This window comes from Dicentrarchus labrax, unplaced genomic scaffold (assembly GCF_905237075.1).
Source record: "Dicentrarchus labrax unplaced genomic scaffold, dlabrax2021, whole genome shotgun sequence".
Lineage (NCBI taxonomy): Eukaryota > Metazoa > Chordata > Actinopteri > Moronidae > Dicentrarchus > Dicentrarchus labrax.
In genome coordinates this window covers 7,879,515-7,896,113 of record NW_026136713.1, presented here as the reverse complement: position 1 = coordinate 7,896,113, position 16,599 = coordinate 7,879,515, and the positions used below count along the sequence as shown (strand labels likewise).

General features: G+C 42.1%; 1 protein-coding gene across 5 annotated transcripts; it reads right to left on the bottom strand.

Moving 5' to 3' along the window:
* Window positions 1–178: 178 nt before the first annotated feature.
* ganabb (glucosidase II alpha subunit b) lies at window positions 179–15,693 on the bottom strand. 5 transcript variants are annotated; one of them, XM_051418986.1, is made up of 25 exons: window positions 15,477–15,693; window positions 14,491–14,592; window positions 14,271–14,379; window positions 13,779–13,906; window positions 13,151–13,330; window positions 12,923–12,988; window positions 10,205–10,262; window positions 10,000–10,081; window positions 9,677–9,773; window positions 9,417–9,597; window positions 9,150–9,303; window positions 8,507–8,742; window positions 8,198–8,324; window positions 7,909–7,988; window positions 7,597–7,737; window positions 7,094–7,190; window positions 6,809–6,910; window positions 5,357–5,600; window positions 4,435–4,499; window positions 4,132–4,208; window positions 3,919–3,993; window positions 3,697–3,810; window positions 3,467–3,576; window positions 3,097–3,197; window positions 179–1,720 (listed from the first exon to the last, which is right to left on the bottom strand). In XM_051418986.1, exons 1-25 carry the CDS (start codon window positions 15,500–15,502, stop codon window positions 1,611–1,613), a joined length of 2,862 nt encoding a protein of 953 aa, XP_051274946.1. In that variant the 5' UTR covers window positions 15,503–15,693; the 3' UTR covers window positions 179–1,610. The 5 variants fall into 5 exon arrangements, with proteins under 5 accessions (XP_051274946.1, XP_051274944.1, XP_051274943.1 ...); XM_051418984.1 differs by lacking the exon at window positions 15,477–15,693 and adding an exon at window positions 15,390–15,442; XM_051418983.1 differs by lacking the exon at window positions 15,477–15,693 and adding an exon at window positions 15,226–15,278.
* Window positions 15,694–16,599: the final 906 nt, after the last annotated feature.

Sequence of the window (16,599 nt, the reverse complement as noted above, 5' to 3'; positions counted from 1 at the left end):
GTTTAAAGTCTTTAAGCTTTAAGCAAATGATTGCTTTAAAAATCTCTCTCTGAAACCTTTTACTTTTAGAAAATGTGACACAGACCCAAACAAACATGAATACAAACAACAAATATCTCATTAAATGACAGAAATGTAGTCAGGAAGGAACTCTCTTAATTAAAGCAAAACCAGGGACTTCTTTTACATTTGGTCAACTTTATTTTCACTTGGTCTCATCTTATTACGTCTGACAACTTTGATTGACAGCTGAAGTCTGTTCCTTCACTTCTGTTTCCACCAATTCAAGCCATCATCAACAAAACTGTAGCAACACGTATATTTATGATCATAAAAACAATCAAGGAGACAAACTCAACAACAAAACTCCTAAAAAGGTCTGATGATTTGACTAGTCAGGACCGAATCCAGAGCCTCCAGAGAATAATTTGAAAATTCACGACTTCTCAGTGCGCACGTGGATATTTGCAAGTGAAACACCTTTCAATGATTAGATTTATTTTAGATCTAAATGACACACTGGAAATCCTGGACGATCCCGACATCTAGTAACACATGAAAATCTAAACAACTTTTTTTAAGTTCTCTCTCTCTTCCTCAAGTGCATTAAAAAATAATCTAGTAAACAACGCTGGAAAAAACAACTCCATAAAACAAAGAAAGCACGTCGACAGGATGATCCACAAACATAAAGTGGTTCAGTCCCCTGCAGCGATTCCCCACTGACAAGTTTGTTCAAAAGAACGGCTGAAAATCCCCTCTGTGCAGCAGTTGAACGACCTGATCGCCTCCACCGTGAAGCAATGACTCATTTCCACGCACACAAACTCATCACCGACAAACTCGGGGAGAGGCTGAACATTAAAGAACTAGCCAGGATTGGATTAGAAAGATGATGTCTTTCCATTTTGTGGCATCAACAAATGTTAAGTACTGCAGGATGAAATGTGTAGAGCCACGCAGAGGACTGATGGCAAGCTCTCTCCAAATATATATATGAAACGTGGCACAAGTAGACGGTTGAGCTGATTCAAGTGCTTGGCTTACAAAAGAGGGATGGAATGATTTTTTTTTAGTATCAAGTCAGGGACAGATACAGGGAATCACCAGCAGGTGGAGCATGTGCCTTGAATGTGAACCTTCATTTTGAATTGCAAACAATCACCCCACAGTGATCTTTCCTCTGAGGCAGACTGGATGGACAACCAGGTGGACATTTCAAAAAACAAAAAGTGCCTGAATAGTTTTTTTTTTTTTTTCTCTCCTTTCTTTCTTTCTTTAAACCCCAATGATTCATTACAATGACATGATTTGAGTTGCTCAGCTGTCATCTATCTGAAAAATGTGACAAACTTAATTATCTATCTAGTAGTAACTCCGTTGTGTTAGGTATTACAGTGTGACTGAACACAAGAGGGACATGGCAGAGACGTTAATGTGGCTCAGATCGACTAACAGGTCTGTATGCGTGTGTATGTGTTTTAATGTATTGTGTGTGTTCTTTTATTTTCCATTGTGGCTGTCCTGTTGTCTTGCTTTAGGTTAGTCGTAGGTATCAGCGCCTTGTTTCTGTTCAGTCCAGTTCAGTAATTTTCTCCTCGTCTCCATGGTTACTGAAGCGTCACGGTCCAGTCTACCCCTGCGTTCATGCCGGGCTTGCGGAGCGTCAACACAGACATGGAGGCATCAAATTCAAACTCCAGCTGGCTCTCTTGTCCACCTGCAGAAGAGGAGAGACGGTATTAGAGAAAGTAAGGAGAACAAGGTCCGTGAATCTCACCCCAAACATCTCACATAACCACACACATAATCTTTAAAACAAGAAGGGATAAGAACTTTGTTTTCTGACTCTCAGCCAGTCAAGCTGCACTTCAACAACCTCTGCGAAACAGCACCCAGGCTGAAATCCTTTAAAGTAATTTAATCATGTCTACGTCACAAGACACAGACATCTGTGTGATCAACCAACAGAAGCTATCGACAACTGTTTCTGAAAGTCTAACAGTCAAGAATCACCCTCTCTCTCTATCAGCACATTAAAGTCACCAAGATCGCCTTCTTCCACCTGTGTAACATACCTAAATTATTTTTTGTCCATGACTGATGCTGAGATCTTAATTCACACCTTTTTTTCATCCAGACTTGATTATTGTAATGCTGCTTTGTTATCTGGTCTGCTGCTTTCTAGCACTACAAGTCTCTAAATGGTTCAAAATGCTGCAGATACAGTGAACTACAACCAGACTTCTGCTTCTGATGAATTACAAAACTTCTTATCCATCCAATCTCACTAAACCTCATGTCCCATCCTGTGTTCTCAGAATACTACAGAGTCTGGAATAACCTTCCTGCTGACAGCAGACAACCAGTCTCAGTCGATGCCTCTAAATCCAAACTTCAGGCCTCGCACCTGGATTTGTCCCTGTTAAAAAGGGGTCGAATCGAAGGGCTTAGTACAGAGGATGCTGAATGTTGTACAGATTGTAAAGCCCCCTCAAGCTAATTGAGATTTGGGATTTTGGGCTATATAAATAAAATGTGACCCGACTTTGAAGTGTGACCACAGCCAACCCTTTCACGGCCATTTTCCGACTTTTCACACACCGCTGTCTGGAGAAGCTTAAGTGCACACAAAGTAAAATTGTCCACACAAAATGGCTTCAAGACTGAGCAAAAACATTTGGTAGTACAACCTGAGAAAGTAAGTCGTAGCAGTAGTTGACATGACAGCTAAAGGTAAAAGGAGAAATGAGAAGCCAAGATGATTCATGAGTAATGAATGAATTCAATTACCTGTATTAACACGTTTTAATTTGGCACAAACAACAGGGGCGGATTTACTTCCATGCTGCCTTATTTACTGTATAGGAGAAACTTACAAACTATTTAACAACCATCTCTTCTGCTTCTTTTATTACTGTGTTCACATTAATTCAACTTCCATCCAGTCTTTTAACTCAGTCCTATAAAACCTGCTAAACTGCCTCTTGCAAAAACCACTAGAGGCCATTTTAAGATTCCTCCGAGCAGAAATGAGTCAACCTGTGAGAATTGTGTTCAGAAAAATGTGAGAGAAATGCTGTGAACGACACTCACCAGCAGTCTTAAGGGTGACCTTGCTGGGCTTACTGGCTCCCAGTATGACAATGCGTTCGATCCAGGAGCGGGTGGAAAACTGGGCCTCTGGAGCCAAGTTACTGTGGACCAAGCAGGGACATGGATTTAATACGCAAGAGGTTTTACAGTACAAAAATGATCAAGCACCCCTAGAAGAGAAAGAATAAATGGTTCCCCACTTCTATGCCGATTCCTACTGTTGCTGTTTTTCTTTAACATTTAATGTCTACAGTAGTCTTACTGTGCTTTTATTGTGTTAAATATGTACTGAAATATCTACAGCTGAAAGTGGATTTTTACTTAAATAGAGTATTCTACTCAACTAGAACTGAGAAAATTAATCACTTACGCAGAAGAAAGGATGTTTTTGGCAAACGACAGGCTCCTGTGGATGAACTCCTTCTTTTCATAGTTGAAGGTGTGGCCATCGTCTATGTAGAGCTCCCCCTCCGCAGTTCTCTGTGAGACAAAAGGTCAGAGCTCAAGTATGACAACGCCACTTGGCACGCAAATATGTCAAAATAGCAGCAGATGACAGTTGTGTCTTACAGCAGTTATCTGGGTTTGTACAACAGTTACCTGAGGGTTGAGAGCCACATATAAAGTGTAGGGATCGTGCTCCATGCAGGTGGAAGACCTGCGAACTCGAAGCTTCCTGGGAATAATGGAGCCGCCACGCTGGAATACGGGGATCTGAAAAGAAGTCAGAAAGCTCCTCGTTAAAACCAAAGGATAAAGGTTGTGGAGGGCGTTGAAATGTAGAAATGTTAAATTACTGCCAGTCATCTTTGTGTGTCTTACAGAGCTCATGGTGACAGGAATGTAAAGGTTCTGGGCTCCGTTGTGCTTTTGGAAAGTGTGGACGTCAAACCAAACCTGAGAAACACACACACACACACACACACACACACACACACACACACACAGGTTAAGAGAGAGCAGTTGTATTACTGACACCATGTCTTATAAAAAGACCTTTTTCTTGACAGAAAGATCCAGTAACTGTCATCTTACCTCGTCTTTGCCAGGCAGGTAGGCGGTGACTCCCCTGGCTCCCTCCTCAGTAACTGGGTGCACCAACAAATCTCTCCCTGCAGCAGAGTTGAGTAACGTCAGTGGATTTGATCATTTTGAACCACGTCTGCCTTATTTTAACAATTTTATAGTTTTTAATTCTAGTTTGTCGATCAACAAAAGTGATCCACATCCAACTACATGTCTTTTTTAATACATTTCTGACTAAAATCATAAACAGAACTCTTGAAGGATGTGTTCAAACTCTGCAAAGGAAAAATAAATGTGTGTTGTGTGTCTCACCGATCAAGAACTCGTCATCCAGAGCAAAAGTAGCAGGATCTTGAGGATACTCCACCCACAGTGGTCTGCAACAGAGATACACGTGTGAACTGAATAATATGATTCCAAAACCACAATGTATTACTTGTCCACTGGGATATTGTGATAAATTAAAATTCAGATTAGGGGACATTTTGTTTTGAATTTCCATTTTTCTATAGTAAAATAATGCACACCTCAGTCTTCAGTTGTACACTGCAGTCATACGTAACATTATGTGTAACATTATGTATTAGACTGCAGTAATATGTAACATTATGTGTTAGACTGCAGTAATATGTAACATTATGCGTTATACTGCAGTAATATGTAACATTATGCGTTATACTGCAGTAATATGTAACATTATGCGTTATACTGCAGTAATATGTAACATTATGTGTTAGACTGCAGTCATATGTAACATTATGTGTAACATTATGTGTTAGACTGCAGTAATATGTAACATTATGTGTTAGACTGCAGTCATATGTAACATTATGTGTTATACCACAGTCATATGTAACATTATTTATTATTAGACTGGTGTTCATGCTCTGTTGTGTCAGACTGACGACTTTAGTAATTAAGAAATTAAAAATTTATCCAGTTGCTGCATTACTGATTAGTGATGTTGTTGGTTTGAGTCATTACTTTTTTGTTATAAATAATAAATAGGAGCCAATATATGTGCCTGAATTAAGTCTTCAATTATTTTTAACAGGAAGTAGTTTGGTTGTGTCTACTTCAAAACGCCACAGTAACATGATCTCAAGAGAAGCAGGTACTGAGATCTGTATTTGATGGATTAAACAAAAATCATTTTGGTGATGATTTTGTAACTCACCACAACAGACAAGATAAAACACACTAATAGAAGCAGTGGTTCCCATCCGGTCCTCACCTCATGACGGGCTGTCCAGTCTGGTGTGCGTGGTAGAACTGCTGGTACCAGTAAGGCAGGAGGGTGTAACGCTGGCGGACCACTTCACGGATCAGCGCCGTGTTTTCTGGGCCGAACAGCCAGGGCTCGCGGCGGGGTGTGTCCAGGTGGGCGTGGGCCCTGAAGAACGGCTGGTACGCCCCCGTCTGGTACCAACGCACCAGCAGCTCAGTACTGGGAGACTTGAAGAAACCACCGACGTCAGCTATGAGACAGACGGGTTCAGTGTTAGAGAAGGATTCTTGGCTGTTTGGAGCCTGATATAAATAAAATATCTTGGGAAAGCAAAGCAGACAGACATAACAACCTCTTGAGACCTTCTATTTTTAGAGCTCATGGCAAGAAGTGGAGGAGAATTAAATGTGTGCTAAATCAGCTTTATTTAACGTAGGTGCACTGACATTAAACACTTGATCTGATCCTGAACACAAGCTTCATTCTTTTATCGCATAACTGTAATATACAACTGCAGTCAGAATTACCTGGGGAACTTGTGCTCTCACCATGGTAACGCCTCATGCAGTTTATTAGTGCACGTTTCCATGACAACATTAACAAACACTCTGGGGAGTCTGAATACTGACAGATCCATTTCCTTCCTTCAAAAAAAACCCCCACAGTCCTGCATTACTGTTAGTTATAGTTGAATCTGTGGCATTTACATGTTAATGAAGGTGATGATCCATATTATTACCCTTTAATTCTAGTTAAATGTAAGCTCAATGGCTTAAGAAAGACAAACCAGCCATAGATAAATGGACTGACGTGATCTATAATATACACACAATGGAGAGAATATAATTCAAATTAAGAACTCAAGTTGATCTCTTAAATGGTTTAAAATAAAATAGCTTACTGACACATTGGCCATTTTTACAAATTTTCATTAAAGAGATCAACTTGAGGCCTGATTTTGTATCGTGGAAACAGGGTGGTGATGAGAGAAAATCTTCCATCTTAAAATGGTTGTTTTCTCTTCCAGGCAGAACCATTGTGAGTTGATGTGAATATTTTATAAGTGGATAGGTTGGTGTGTACACGCACACACACGTGTATGTAAGAGAGTATGTATATATGTAGACTTTGTTGTTAAGTGAAAGATATACCCTCCCAATGTTGTTTATTTTTACTCTTGCTCATGTTCTTTTGCTTCAACGGGTGTGTGCTTCCTGTCAAACTGGCGTGTATGTATACATTTTGTTTATCTGTACTCTTTAAATAGGAAACCTAAAAAAAATTTAATAACAATTTAGAAAAAAGTCATCTGAAAAGGGGCAGAAAAAAGGATAAAATGAACCATAAAACTTTTCAGCAGTTTTCTGAATATTTTGTTCGTCACAAAAGTCACTTTACGCTGACCAAAGGGACAAACTAGCAGTGTAACAGCAGACTGTACACTTTGATAATACTCACCACCACAGAAAGAGATTCCAACCAGACCCAGACTCAGACACATGGGGATAGAGATCTTCAGATGGTCCCACTCAGCAGCATTATCTCCTGTCCACACAGCACCTACAGACACAAACACACAAACACTTGAACACTCTAGGTCCTGCGCTGACACAAAAGGTTTTTTTAAGCACACAGCCCAACAGTTGAGGGTTAAACAGTTTTTAATCAATACAATAGACAATGTTGGTTAGTGTAATTGCTTTTGTTTCAGGGGAAAATGCCTGAAAGAACTAAAGGGCTTACCGTAGCGCTGTGAGCCAGCAAAGAAGGCTCTGGTCAGGACAAATGGTCGCTCAACTCCTCCTGATCTCTGGATCAGACCCTCCGCCGTGGCCATTTGCTGCAGGTTAAACACAGAATAATCAGTGGAGTAGAAGGGGTATTTTTTAATCCTTATAGTATATTTTGGTTCTCTTTCAAAGCTATTTGTGAGCTTTGACAGTACAGTCATATCACAAAGATTATTTTATATCAGAATGTCTCAGATTTCATCTCCACTGGTGGAAAATGAAAATATATTTTCACCTGACATAAGCTGCCAAAGTTGAACGGCTACAGGCCATTTTATTTTTCGATTACATATATCTGTACTGAAGTTTGAAATTAGGTTCCACAGTGATTTTTCCTGTAAATCAACTACAGTAGTCCACATGTCTAAAGTCTGAATTATCCAGAGCTTGGGAAATATTTAACAGAAAGGTTCAGTTCTGTCACACAAAGACGAAAGACAAACTGTGTGCACTCACCACATAGAAGCCATACAGGTTGTGGACGTCACGGTGCTCCCACGCTCCGTGCATTGCATCCTTGTGCATGGTGACCTCTGGCCCGTTGAACACCGACGGCTCATTCATGTCGTTCCATGTATACAGGTTCTCCATGGAACCCTGCAGATTGGACAGAGATTGTGGGTTTGAGTCTGGACTCACCATATCATGGGAAATTTGCCATTTTAAATCCATGAACAGATGGGCACAGAAGTTACAAATGAAGAAAGGGCAACAGCAGAAACTTAGCTGCAGATGGCAGAGAGAGAGAGAAGTTTCCTTGGGACTCACCTCATACTGATCGTAGGCGAACATGCTGGCCCACCAGGCCCTCATGTCTGCACGGGTAAAGTCTGGATAGCCAGCACTACCTAAAAAGGACATCATCCATGCCAAGGAGAAAGACAGAGGATGGAAAGGAGCATGAGAGAAAGATTCCTTGTTAGATCTCTGCACACTCAGAAACATGTCGCTACACACTTTGTTTCTCAGTGAAGATCCAGTTCTCTACCTAAACATATTCACATTAACATATTTGCATTTCTATATATTTTCTGGGGATTGATGTTGTGTCTCTTACCAGGCCAGCACCAGCCCTCATAGTCTCCGCCATCTTTATTCTTGATATAGTATCCTCGAGAGCGGATTTCATTATGGATCTTGTAGTTGCTGTCTACTTTGATATGAGGGTCCACGATGGCCACCATCTGTTAAAAACAATGTAAAATGAGCAGTGCAAAAAAAAAAAAAAAAACCCAGGAGATTCTGGGTAAAGTGAGACAGAAAGCAGCAGAATAAACACTGGAGAACCTCTTAAAAGAAGACTCATGAAATTGTGGATCACAACATCGACTGCAGGCGTGCAGGAGTGCTGTTGGATTATCAGTACCTTGCGTTTCTTGTCCACAAGACCCTGCAGCATTTCCTTTGGTGTTGCAAACTTGTGTGGATCCCAGGTGAAGTAGCGTTTGCCATCAGTGTGCTCAATGTCAAGCCAGATAAAATCGTAGGGAATGTCATGCTCGTCGAAGCCCGCATCCACTGTCTGCACGTCTTCCTGGTCGTTGTAGTTCCAGCGGCACTGGTGGTAGGCCAGAGCAGACAGGGGAGGGAAGGACTGGGTGCCTGTGGGGCGACAAGAGGAGGGACGCTGAGAATGAGGAGACAAAAACTATATTGTGACTTTATTTTCTGTGTTTTTTTCTTGTTGGAGCCATGACTTGTTAAAAATTGAGCGAATGCCTTTGTGTTTAATGTCTAAACAACCGCAGCTCTCTAGTAAGTTCAATTCTGCGTGAAGGGAAATGTTTCAATGAATCAATTGTGTCTCTACGTAAAAAGTGTGAGTTCTTGAATTTGGGCATTAAACATAATTAATGTTGATCTAATCTAATTAAAAATGTGTCCAAATTGTTTAAGATATTATAGTTCCTCTGCAGATAAATGCAAAAAGTCATGAAGGATCTATTTAAGACAACATATTTGTTAATATTTTTGTGTTCATGCGAATGGTCAGTCATCCATCTTCCTACCTGTAAGAGAGGCATACTGAGAGAAAATGTCTTTGGGTGTTGGTCCAAGCATGATGAAGACATCGATGATGCCGCTTTCGGAGATCCAACGCACATCTGTCTGTGGTGTCTCACTGGAGCCCTGCACATAATCCAACATTTTCCCAAACACCGTCTGAGAGAGACAAGAGTGAGTGAGTCACTGGAAATTTGGGAAGCAGGAACTTACTACTGGCTATTGTTGACTAAGACAGTCCCAGAAACTAGGAGAAAGATTAAGGGATGTACCTTTCCAGCTGTGTTGGAACTGATATCCACCCAGGTCTCGGCGGCATTGAGCCAGAAGATGCCTGTGGTCCGGTGGGCGTTGTGGGCCAACATGACTGGGACAGCACCGTAAAGGGCCATCGGGTTATACAGCTCGTACTGGAACACATCCAGGTTGTAGAGCCGATATGGATCTCCACTACTGAAACAGAAAAACACTCAGGCTTGATCCAGTGCAGTGAGGACCACGCTGACAATACTGCCTTTTTGTTGAGACTCACTCTGTTGTTTTCAGCCTGAGAGTGTCTGCATGTTCTGGGATGCCGTAGACGTGCTCAACCCCCGGCAACGAAAAGTCTAAACTAATAGCAGATGGACCTGTAAGGAGAGAGAAACCAATTAATTAAGTCAATTATCCCCCCCAAAACATTATTAACACTTACACACAAGACTTATTTCAGATATAATACCACACACACACACACACACACACACACACACACACACACACACACACACACACACACACACACACACACACACACACACACACACACACACACACACACACACACACACCAGTGAAAATATAAATAGGACTTACCATTAGGTTTGCCGTCTGAGTGCGATTTAAATGTTTCCTCCCACATCCCGTCTTCTACTTTCTCTTCCTCTTCTTTTGCTGTCTGGCAGGAAAACGGGGAGAACAGAAACGTAATTTACGAGAGAAGATTTAGGCCGTGATACAGCGTAGAAATCTAAAACACAGAGAGGAAGAGGAAAAGAAAGTGTGTTTCAGTGTGTAGTACCTCGGCCTGGTTTGCCGGATCAGTGTCCTCTTTCTTCTCAGCCTCTGGGTCTGCCTGACTGCTCCATGGCACGATGAAAGGAGGGAGGGGGTGAGCATATATATATATATATATATATATATATATATATATATATATATATATATATATATATATATATATAGGAAAAAGAAAGATGTGTCACTTGGAAAGTCATGTTAGCTTGAGATGCGTAACAATATATGGGAGTATAATTAAACTATGACAAAAGAAAAAGGACATACAAACAGGGAGGTTGGTGTATGACCCCCCCCGACAATGATAAATACTCTACAAGGTCTTGAATAACTTTAATGACAAAGGGGACTGAGCAACTCCCTACCTTGTGGCTATTTCAAGCTTGGCATTATGGGACAGGACCTCTAGAGGCTGCAGCATGTAACACCCACAAGGCTCCTTACAGAACCAACTGGTACCCAGTGGATCCCCTGCATACCATGGTGTAATCAATGCCATGGCATTGCACCAAAGACCCTTTCAAACTAGAACTTGAACTCCTAAAAATTTGGTAGTTTACACACACAGCTGTGGAGGTGCATGACCTGCAGCAGTGCACATGCAAGAGGCAGTGGTGCCAAAATGAAAGCATGTTAAGCCATATTCACATTACAGCAGAAAAACAAGGCTCTTGCTTTGCACAGTCTGCATTGCTCCTCGCAGGATTTTAGGAAGTGTACTCCACTAATTTCGCATTGTACGACTATAACGTTGGCTGAGTCACGATAGAAAACCCAGAGTTATCGTCTTTTCTATTCCATTTACTCTTCTTCCTGGTCAAAACCTGGCGCCTACATTACGCACTCGACTGTCGACAGTTCAGCTGGAGCTCCTCCTTCTCGTTTACAAATGTGTGTGCACATTGTGGTAAATGAAAATAAAGCTGAATTGAATTGATTTGATATTTGGGAGTGTTACGCTAGTAGCTAAAAGCAGACTTGAGCCTCAGCAGAGAGGAGGCGCCGGCTACAGGTGGTCTGGTAACCTCATTACTTTCCAACTCAACGCCCCTGGACTTAATTTTCAAGCTTGTAGTCTTCGACCCCAACTGACACCGACTCAATCGTGATGCAGTTTTTAAGGTTTTGCACACCTCCCTCTAACAACAAGCTTTATACAACTTTTTTACACTCCCCAAGACCTGACTCAGCGTAGGCGATATATAGTTCATAATATGTCATTGTTGTTTGACGATGGCAAATTTCCATTATCGAGTATTTAAATTACTTACAAAAACAATGAACCCCGGAAACCCACATCATTAATCATCACAGCAACAGCAGGATTCAGTCACACAACAGGCCCGTGATCACAGAGTGATCACGGACCACATCCTCCGCAACAGTTTAGCAGCGTTGTAATGATAGAGAAATCAACACCCGGTCCCGAAGCCCCGGTACTTCAGATGATTTAGTGCCGAGCGTGGGTCCGGGCTAGCGTTCAGAGCTAGCCTTCACGGTAAAAATGACGGACGTTTATTTTAGCGCAGCGAGAGCACTCAATGAAATCGTTCAACCTTGACCCCGGGCCGAAAAGAGTTTATGAGCTTTCAGCGCTGTACGCGTTGGTGGACAAAGTGCAGCTGACAATTCAATCACATTTTAAAGGATATGCGATTATCGTACGCAAAATCCCAAAATATGAGTATTATTTTGCCCATAGCCCACCCCAACTCAGCGTTTTTGCAACAGACCTGGTCACAAAATCTGAAGGCTGATGTTTCACCCAGCAAACATTTTCAGTTTGTCTCAATAAAATGATGATTTGTTATTGTACAGTTTCACTCAGTAACACTGCTCTTTAATTTAGCCTCCATCTTAAATTGCAACCATGCTGAATACATCAATGCAGGACTGTCACAATAAAACTAATGAGGAAGGCTCCTATAAAAGCCGTTTTTCCACATTAATGAGAGTGCGGCTGTCACAGCAAAAACTGCAGAAACTGTCCCAATTTAGATAATTGTTAACCCTAATGCTGTTATCAAGCATAACCACAAAGAGAGATGTTGCTGTTGGGTTTGGGAAGCGGGCTGCATTATCTGAACTTAAGACACAAACTATGTGGTGGGACACAGACTACAGTGTGTGTAAAGGAAGAAAAGCTTTGCTTCTAAACTGGTCCACACCTGCTGCGACTAGTATTATTTTACATCTACAGCAGTTAGCTCTTATTCAGTGTGACTAATTACTTCAGTTAACATAACTGGCCAAGAAACATAGTCAGTCATGCAGCTGCAGTGTTAGATCTGCTGTAGTGACACCCTACATAGATGATTTAGTTAATCAGACGCTGATCTGACGAGACAGTGGTGCAATTAAACACCGGCAGGCACAGCAGACCCTACACATCATTTGAGGTGAATGTGTTCTTTCATGATCAGGATGATTTTTTCTTTGTTTCATGAAATAAGACAAATGAATCAACATCTTAAGTGGCAACTATTGTTTAAATTATCCTTTAAAAACATGAGGATGAAAAAAACAGGGGGTGGACCCCTTCAATCTGGATCGAATTAAAACACAGACATGCACTCACTCACTCACCTACACCCCTCTCTCTCTCACATTTATTTCAGGGTAAATACTGTACTTGGTGTGATGGGAGTCCCTACACTTTGTCACTATTGCAGCATTAGCACAAGGAACAGAATACACACTTACAAATCTTAAGGGTCTTTACCTAGAGAATACCCTCTTGATATTATCCCACACGCTAGCCACTGTGCTAGTTACTTTATAGGAGAAACTAGGATGATAGGGAGAAGAGGACAGAACAACGAGTCAGAGACAATACTCAAAAAACAAACCATTTCATGGGAACAAAAATAGAAATCATCCACTGACTGAGGGCGTGGATTAAAAGAGAGGGCTGGCATTTGTAAATGTGTGTGCATGCGCAGTTTCTCACGTGTCCTTGCGCATCCTCAGGTGCTCAAAGGCCAGCAGGCCACGCGAGTTCAGCGACATCAACACATCTCGCCCTTCCATAATGTCCAATCGGAAGGGCCGGGCGCTCACGATGACCCTCTGTGACTCCGCCCCCAGGGACAGCACCACCCCGTTCTCGTCCTGAGACAAGAGAGACAGGCTGAGGCAGAGAGAGGAAGGGGAGAGGAAGTTAAAGAGAGGGAATTAGTTTACAAAACGTAAAGTGATGGAACACAGAACTCTTTATCTACTCACTATCCATCTGCTCCAAAGTTATAAGTGCTGTATCATTTCCCTTGTTAAATCCCAGTAAAGCCAAACTAAATGTCAAGGTTGAACATTTGAAATGAGATCTGAAAAGGCTCTTTTGCCTCACTAGAAGATTTTTTGTTGCAGTTCTAACAATTTCAATTCCCCCACTGTTGCTCCATTTCAATCCAAATATAGCTTGTAGGACATATTTTTGTCCTATAAGCTATATTTTTTGGCAGAATTAAAAAAAAACGACAACAACTAGCAGGACTAAAAGTTTAATTTGTCTTTTTGGATTGCGATATCAAAACCACCCGCCCACGCCACACAGTCAGTAACACCCTTGGGAGACTTACGGCTCAGTAGGTGGCTCCCTGATGAGCACGTCGGGGACCTCATAGCGAGGCTTCAGAGGCTTCAGCTCGTTAATCTTCACCCTCGTTATGTTTCCCTGGAGACGGTAGAGCTCAAGCAGCAGATGCACCTGAGAGAGACACACAGAGAGAGAGAGAGAGAGGGGGTGAGAGGCAAGGGAGGGAGATACAGGAGAAGTAAAGGAGCGTACAGAGGAATTTCATTAATATCTCATAAACATGACAGCACAGGTCAGCAAATGGGTTCAGCCAAGGGCCATTTTTTTTCAGCATTACACTTCGTTTGCCATATCAGGCAAGGAAGGGGAACTAGTAAGTCGGGCTTTCATCAAAGTATGAATAAAGTTTGAAAATTTTCACTGAAATTTTCATTGAGCAGAGAAGCCGGTCTGGAAACAGGCTTAATAACAGATGTGCCATATCTATAAAGTCCTGATATCAAGACCATAATTGTGAACTGTGTGTGTTATTTACCTTATTGTTGTCATTGATGAGCTGCAGGGTGAGTCTGGTGTTGGTCAGCTCCATGGTCTCCAGCAGGGCTCGATAGGGAGACTCACCAGGCTTCAGTGCTCGCTGACGCCTGTTTAACATTTAATAACAAGATTCAGCACCAGTGATAAATCAGTTCTTATAGTGTAGTTTTCTTTGGAAGTAAGTAAATGTATTATTTCCTCTTCTATCTTGCACTCACTTGCAGAAGGCACTCTGGTCACAGGTCTTGAAGTTGCCCCTGTCCACAGCCAACGTCCCACTGAGGGACACAGCCAGCCAGAGCAGCAAGACAGGTGCCATCCTACAGAGAAAATCAGGGAGACAGCCAACACTTAAGATGGTAAAGGCTATTTACCAACTCCAGTTCATTCACCCACATGTGGTTGAGCAACGCCACAGTACTCAAGAGCACTCCAGCCAAACTACAGCACATGTACAGGAGTTAACTCTCTCTCTCTCTCTCTCACACACACACACACACACACACACACACACACACACACAGACTTTGATCTCTCTCTGGTGGTAAAATGTGTCCCCGAGTGAAAGGCAGCGCCAGAAAATGTCACACAAACCATTTCCCGTTTCCTCGCCCTGCTGCAGCTACAATGTCCATTTATCAACTACCTTGTTCACGTTAGACCCCGAGCCCTTGCACGTAAATCCTTTTTATTATGTACAGCCCTCATACTCTGTCTCTGTCTCTGTCTCACCAGACTGATGTGATGAGCTTTGGAGAGGATGCCAGGAGACAGCATTAGCTAACGTAACAGCTAGCTAATGCGGGCTAAAGTTCGCTGACGCTCAAACGCAAATCTGAGGAAATAAATCAGAAAAACGGCTCCAAATTATCAATCCTACAACAACAATGCACAGGTTTTATTACAGACGGATTACCGGCTGGTTGTGTGGCAGCAGTGCCGTCGTTAATTACCAGTGGGGATCAGGATATGGCGCTAACCTCGCTGACATCGCTGCAGGCTGCCTGTCAACTCGCTAATTCAATGAAGGAGAACATCTCGACTTTTTCCTCCCTGGCGGCCGATAAAAACCCGGAAACACCACGTTTACTCACACGCTCAGTAAGTGTGTACCCACCGCGATAATCCCTGGCCTCCAGCACGCAGATTAAACATCAAACAAACGATATATTCGCGATGAAACAGCGGACCCGCTTTGTCTTACCTTTCAGTGAAGGCGGCCATCTTCATTATGCCCCGGTTAGACTCCGCCTCTTTCAGTCCGCAACAAAGATCTTTAAAGAGTGAGATTCTCCACCGGCGCAAACATTCATCTTTATTTAGTAAAACTAACACATAATAACGCGAATTAAATTATCCTGATAACAACAGTTGTCTTAATGGAGCTCTCTCTGTATTTAATCTTGATGTTATCTGTGTTATCTGATAAAGGGAGGATGTGTGTGTGTGTGTGTGTGTGTGTGTGTGTGTGTGTGTGTGTGTGTGTGTGTGTGTGTGTGTGTGTGTGTATCCTCTCAGCCACCGACACGTCATCGCCAGGCAGCAGCCAGTGAAGTGCACACATATAGTCCAGGATTTGTTCCCCTGCTTGCACTGGACAGATTTACAAACCCATGCAACGTACGCGGTGGAAACACGTGTACAGTCTAATGCAATACAACACTACAGCCCAGCAAGACACCCTTTGTGATTATCAGAATCAGACATACTTTAATAATCCCAGGGGGAAATTATTTTTGTTACAAACTCCAGATATACAAACAACATATATTAAGAACATATATATATATATATATATATATATATATATATATACTGGTAGACAAGGAGCAGAAGAAAGCGGTGGTGATAGATGTGGCCATACCAGCAGACGCCAACATCAGAAAGAAGGAACATGAAAAGGTTGAAAAGTACCAAGGGTTGAAAGAACAGCTGGAGCAGATGTGGAAGGTCAAGGCCAGCGTGATCCCCGTGGTAGTAAGAGCACTGGGGGCAGTGACCCCCAAACTGAGGGAGTGGCTCCCACAGATCCCAGGAACAACATCAGAAGCCTCAGTCCAGAAGAGAGCAGTCCTAGGAACAGCTAAGAACCACCAAACTCCCAGGCCTCTGGTAGAGGATGACACAGATACCACCCCAAGAGGGTGAGAGGGAAGTTTTATATATATATAAAATGAAATGAAATGACAAAATGTAAAGTTTAATAATGTGCAAAAAGTGCAAAAAATGATTGTCCTTGTTTGAGGTCAGATTACAGAGAGTTTCATGAAATAAGACAAATGAATCAACATCTTAAGTGGCTACTGTTGTTTAAATGATTCTTTAAA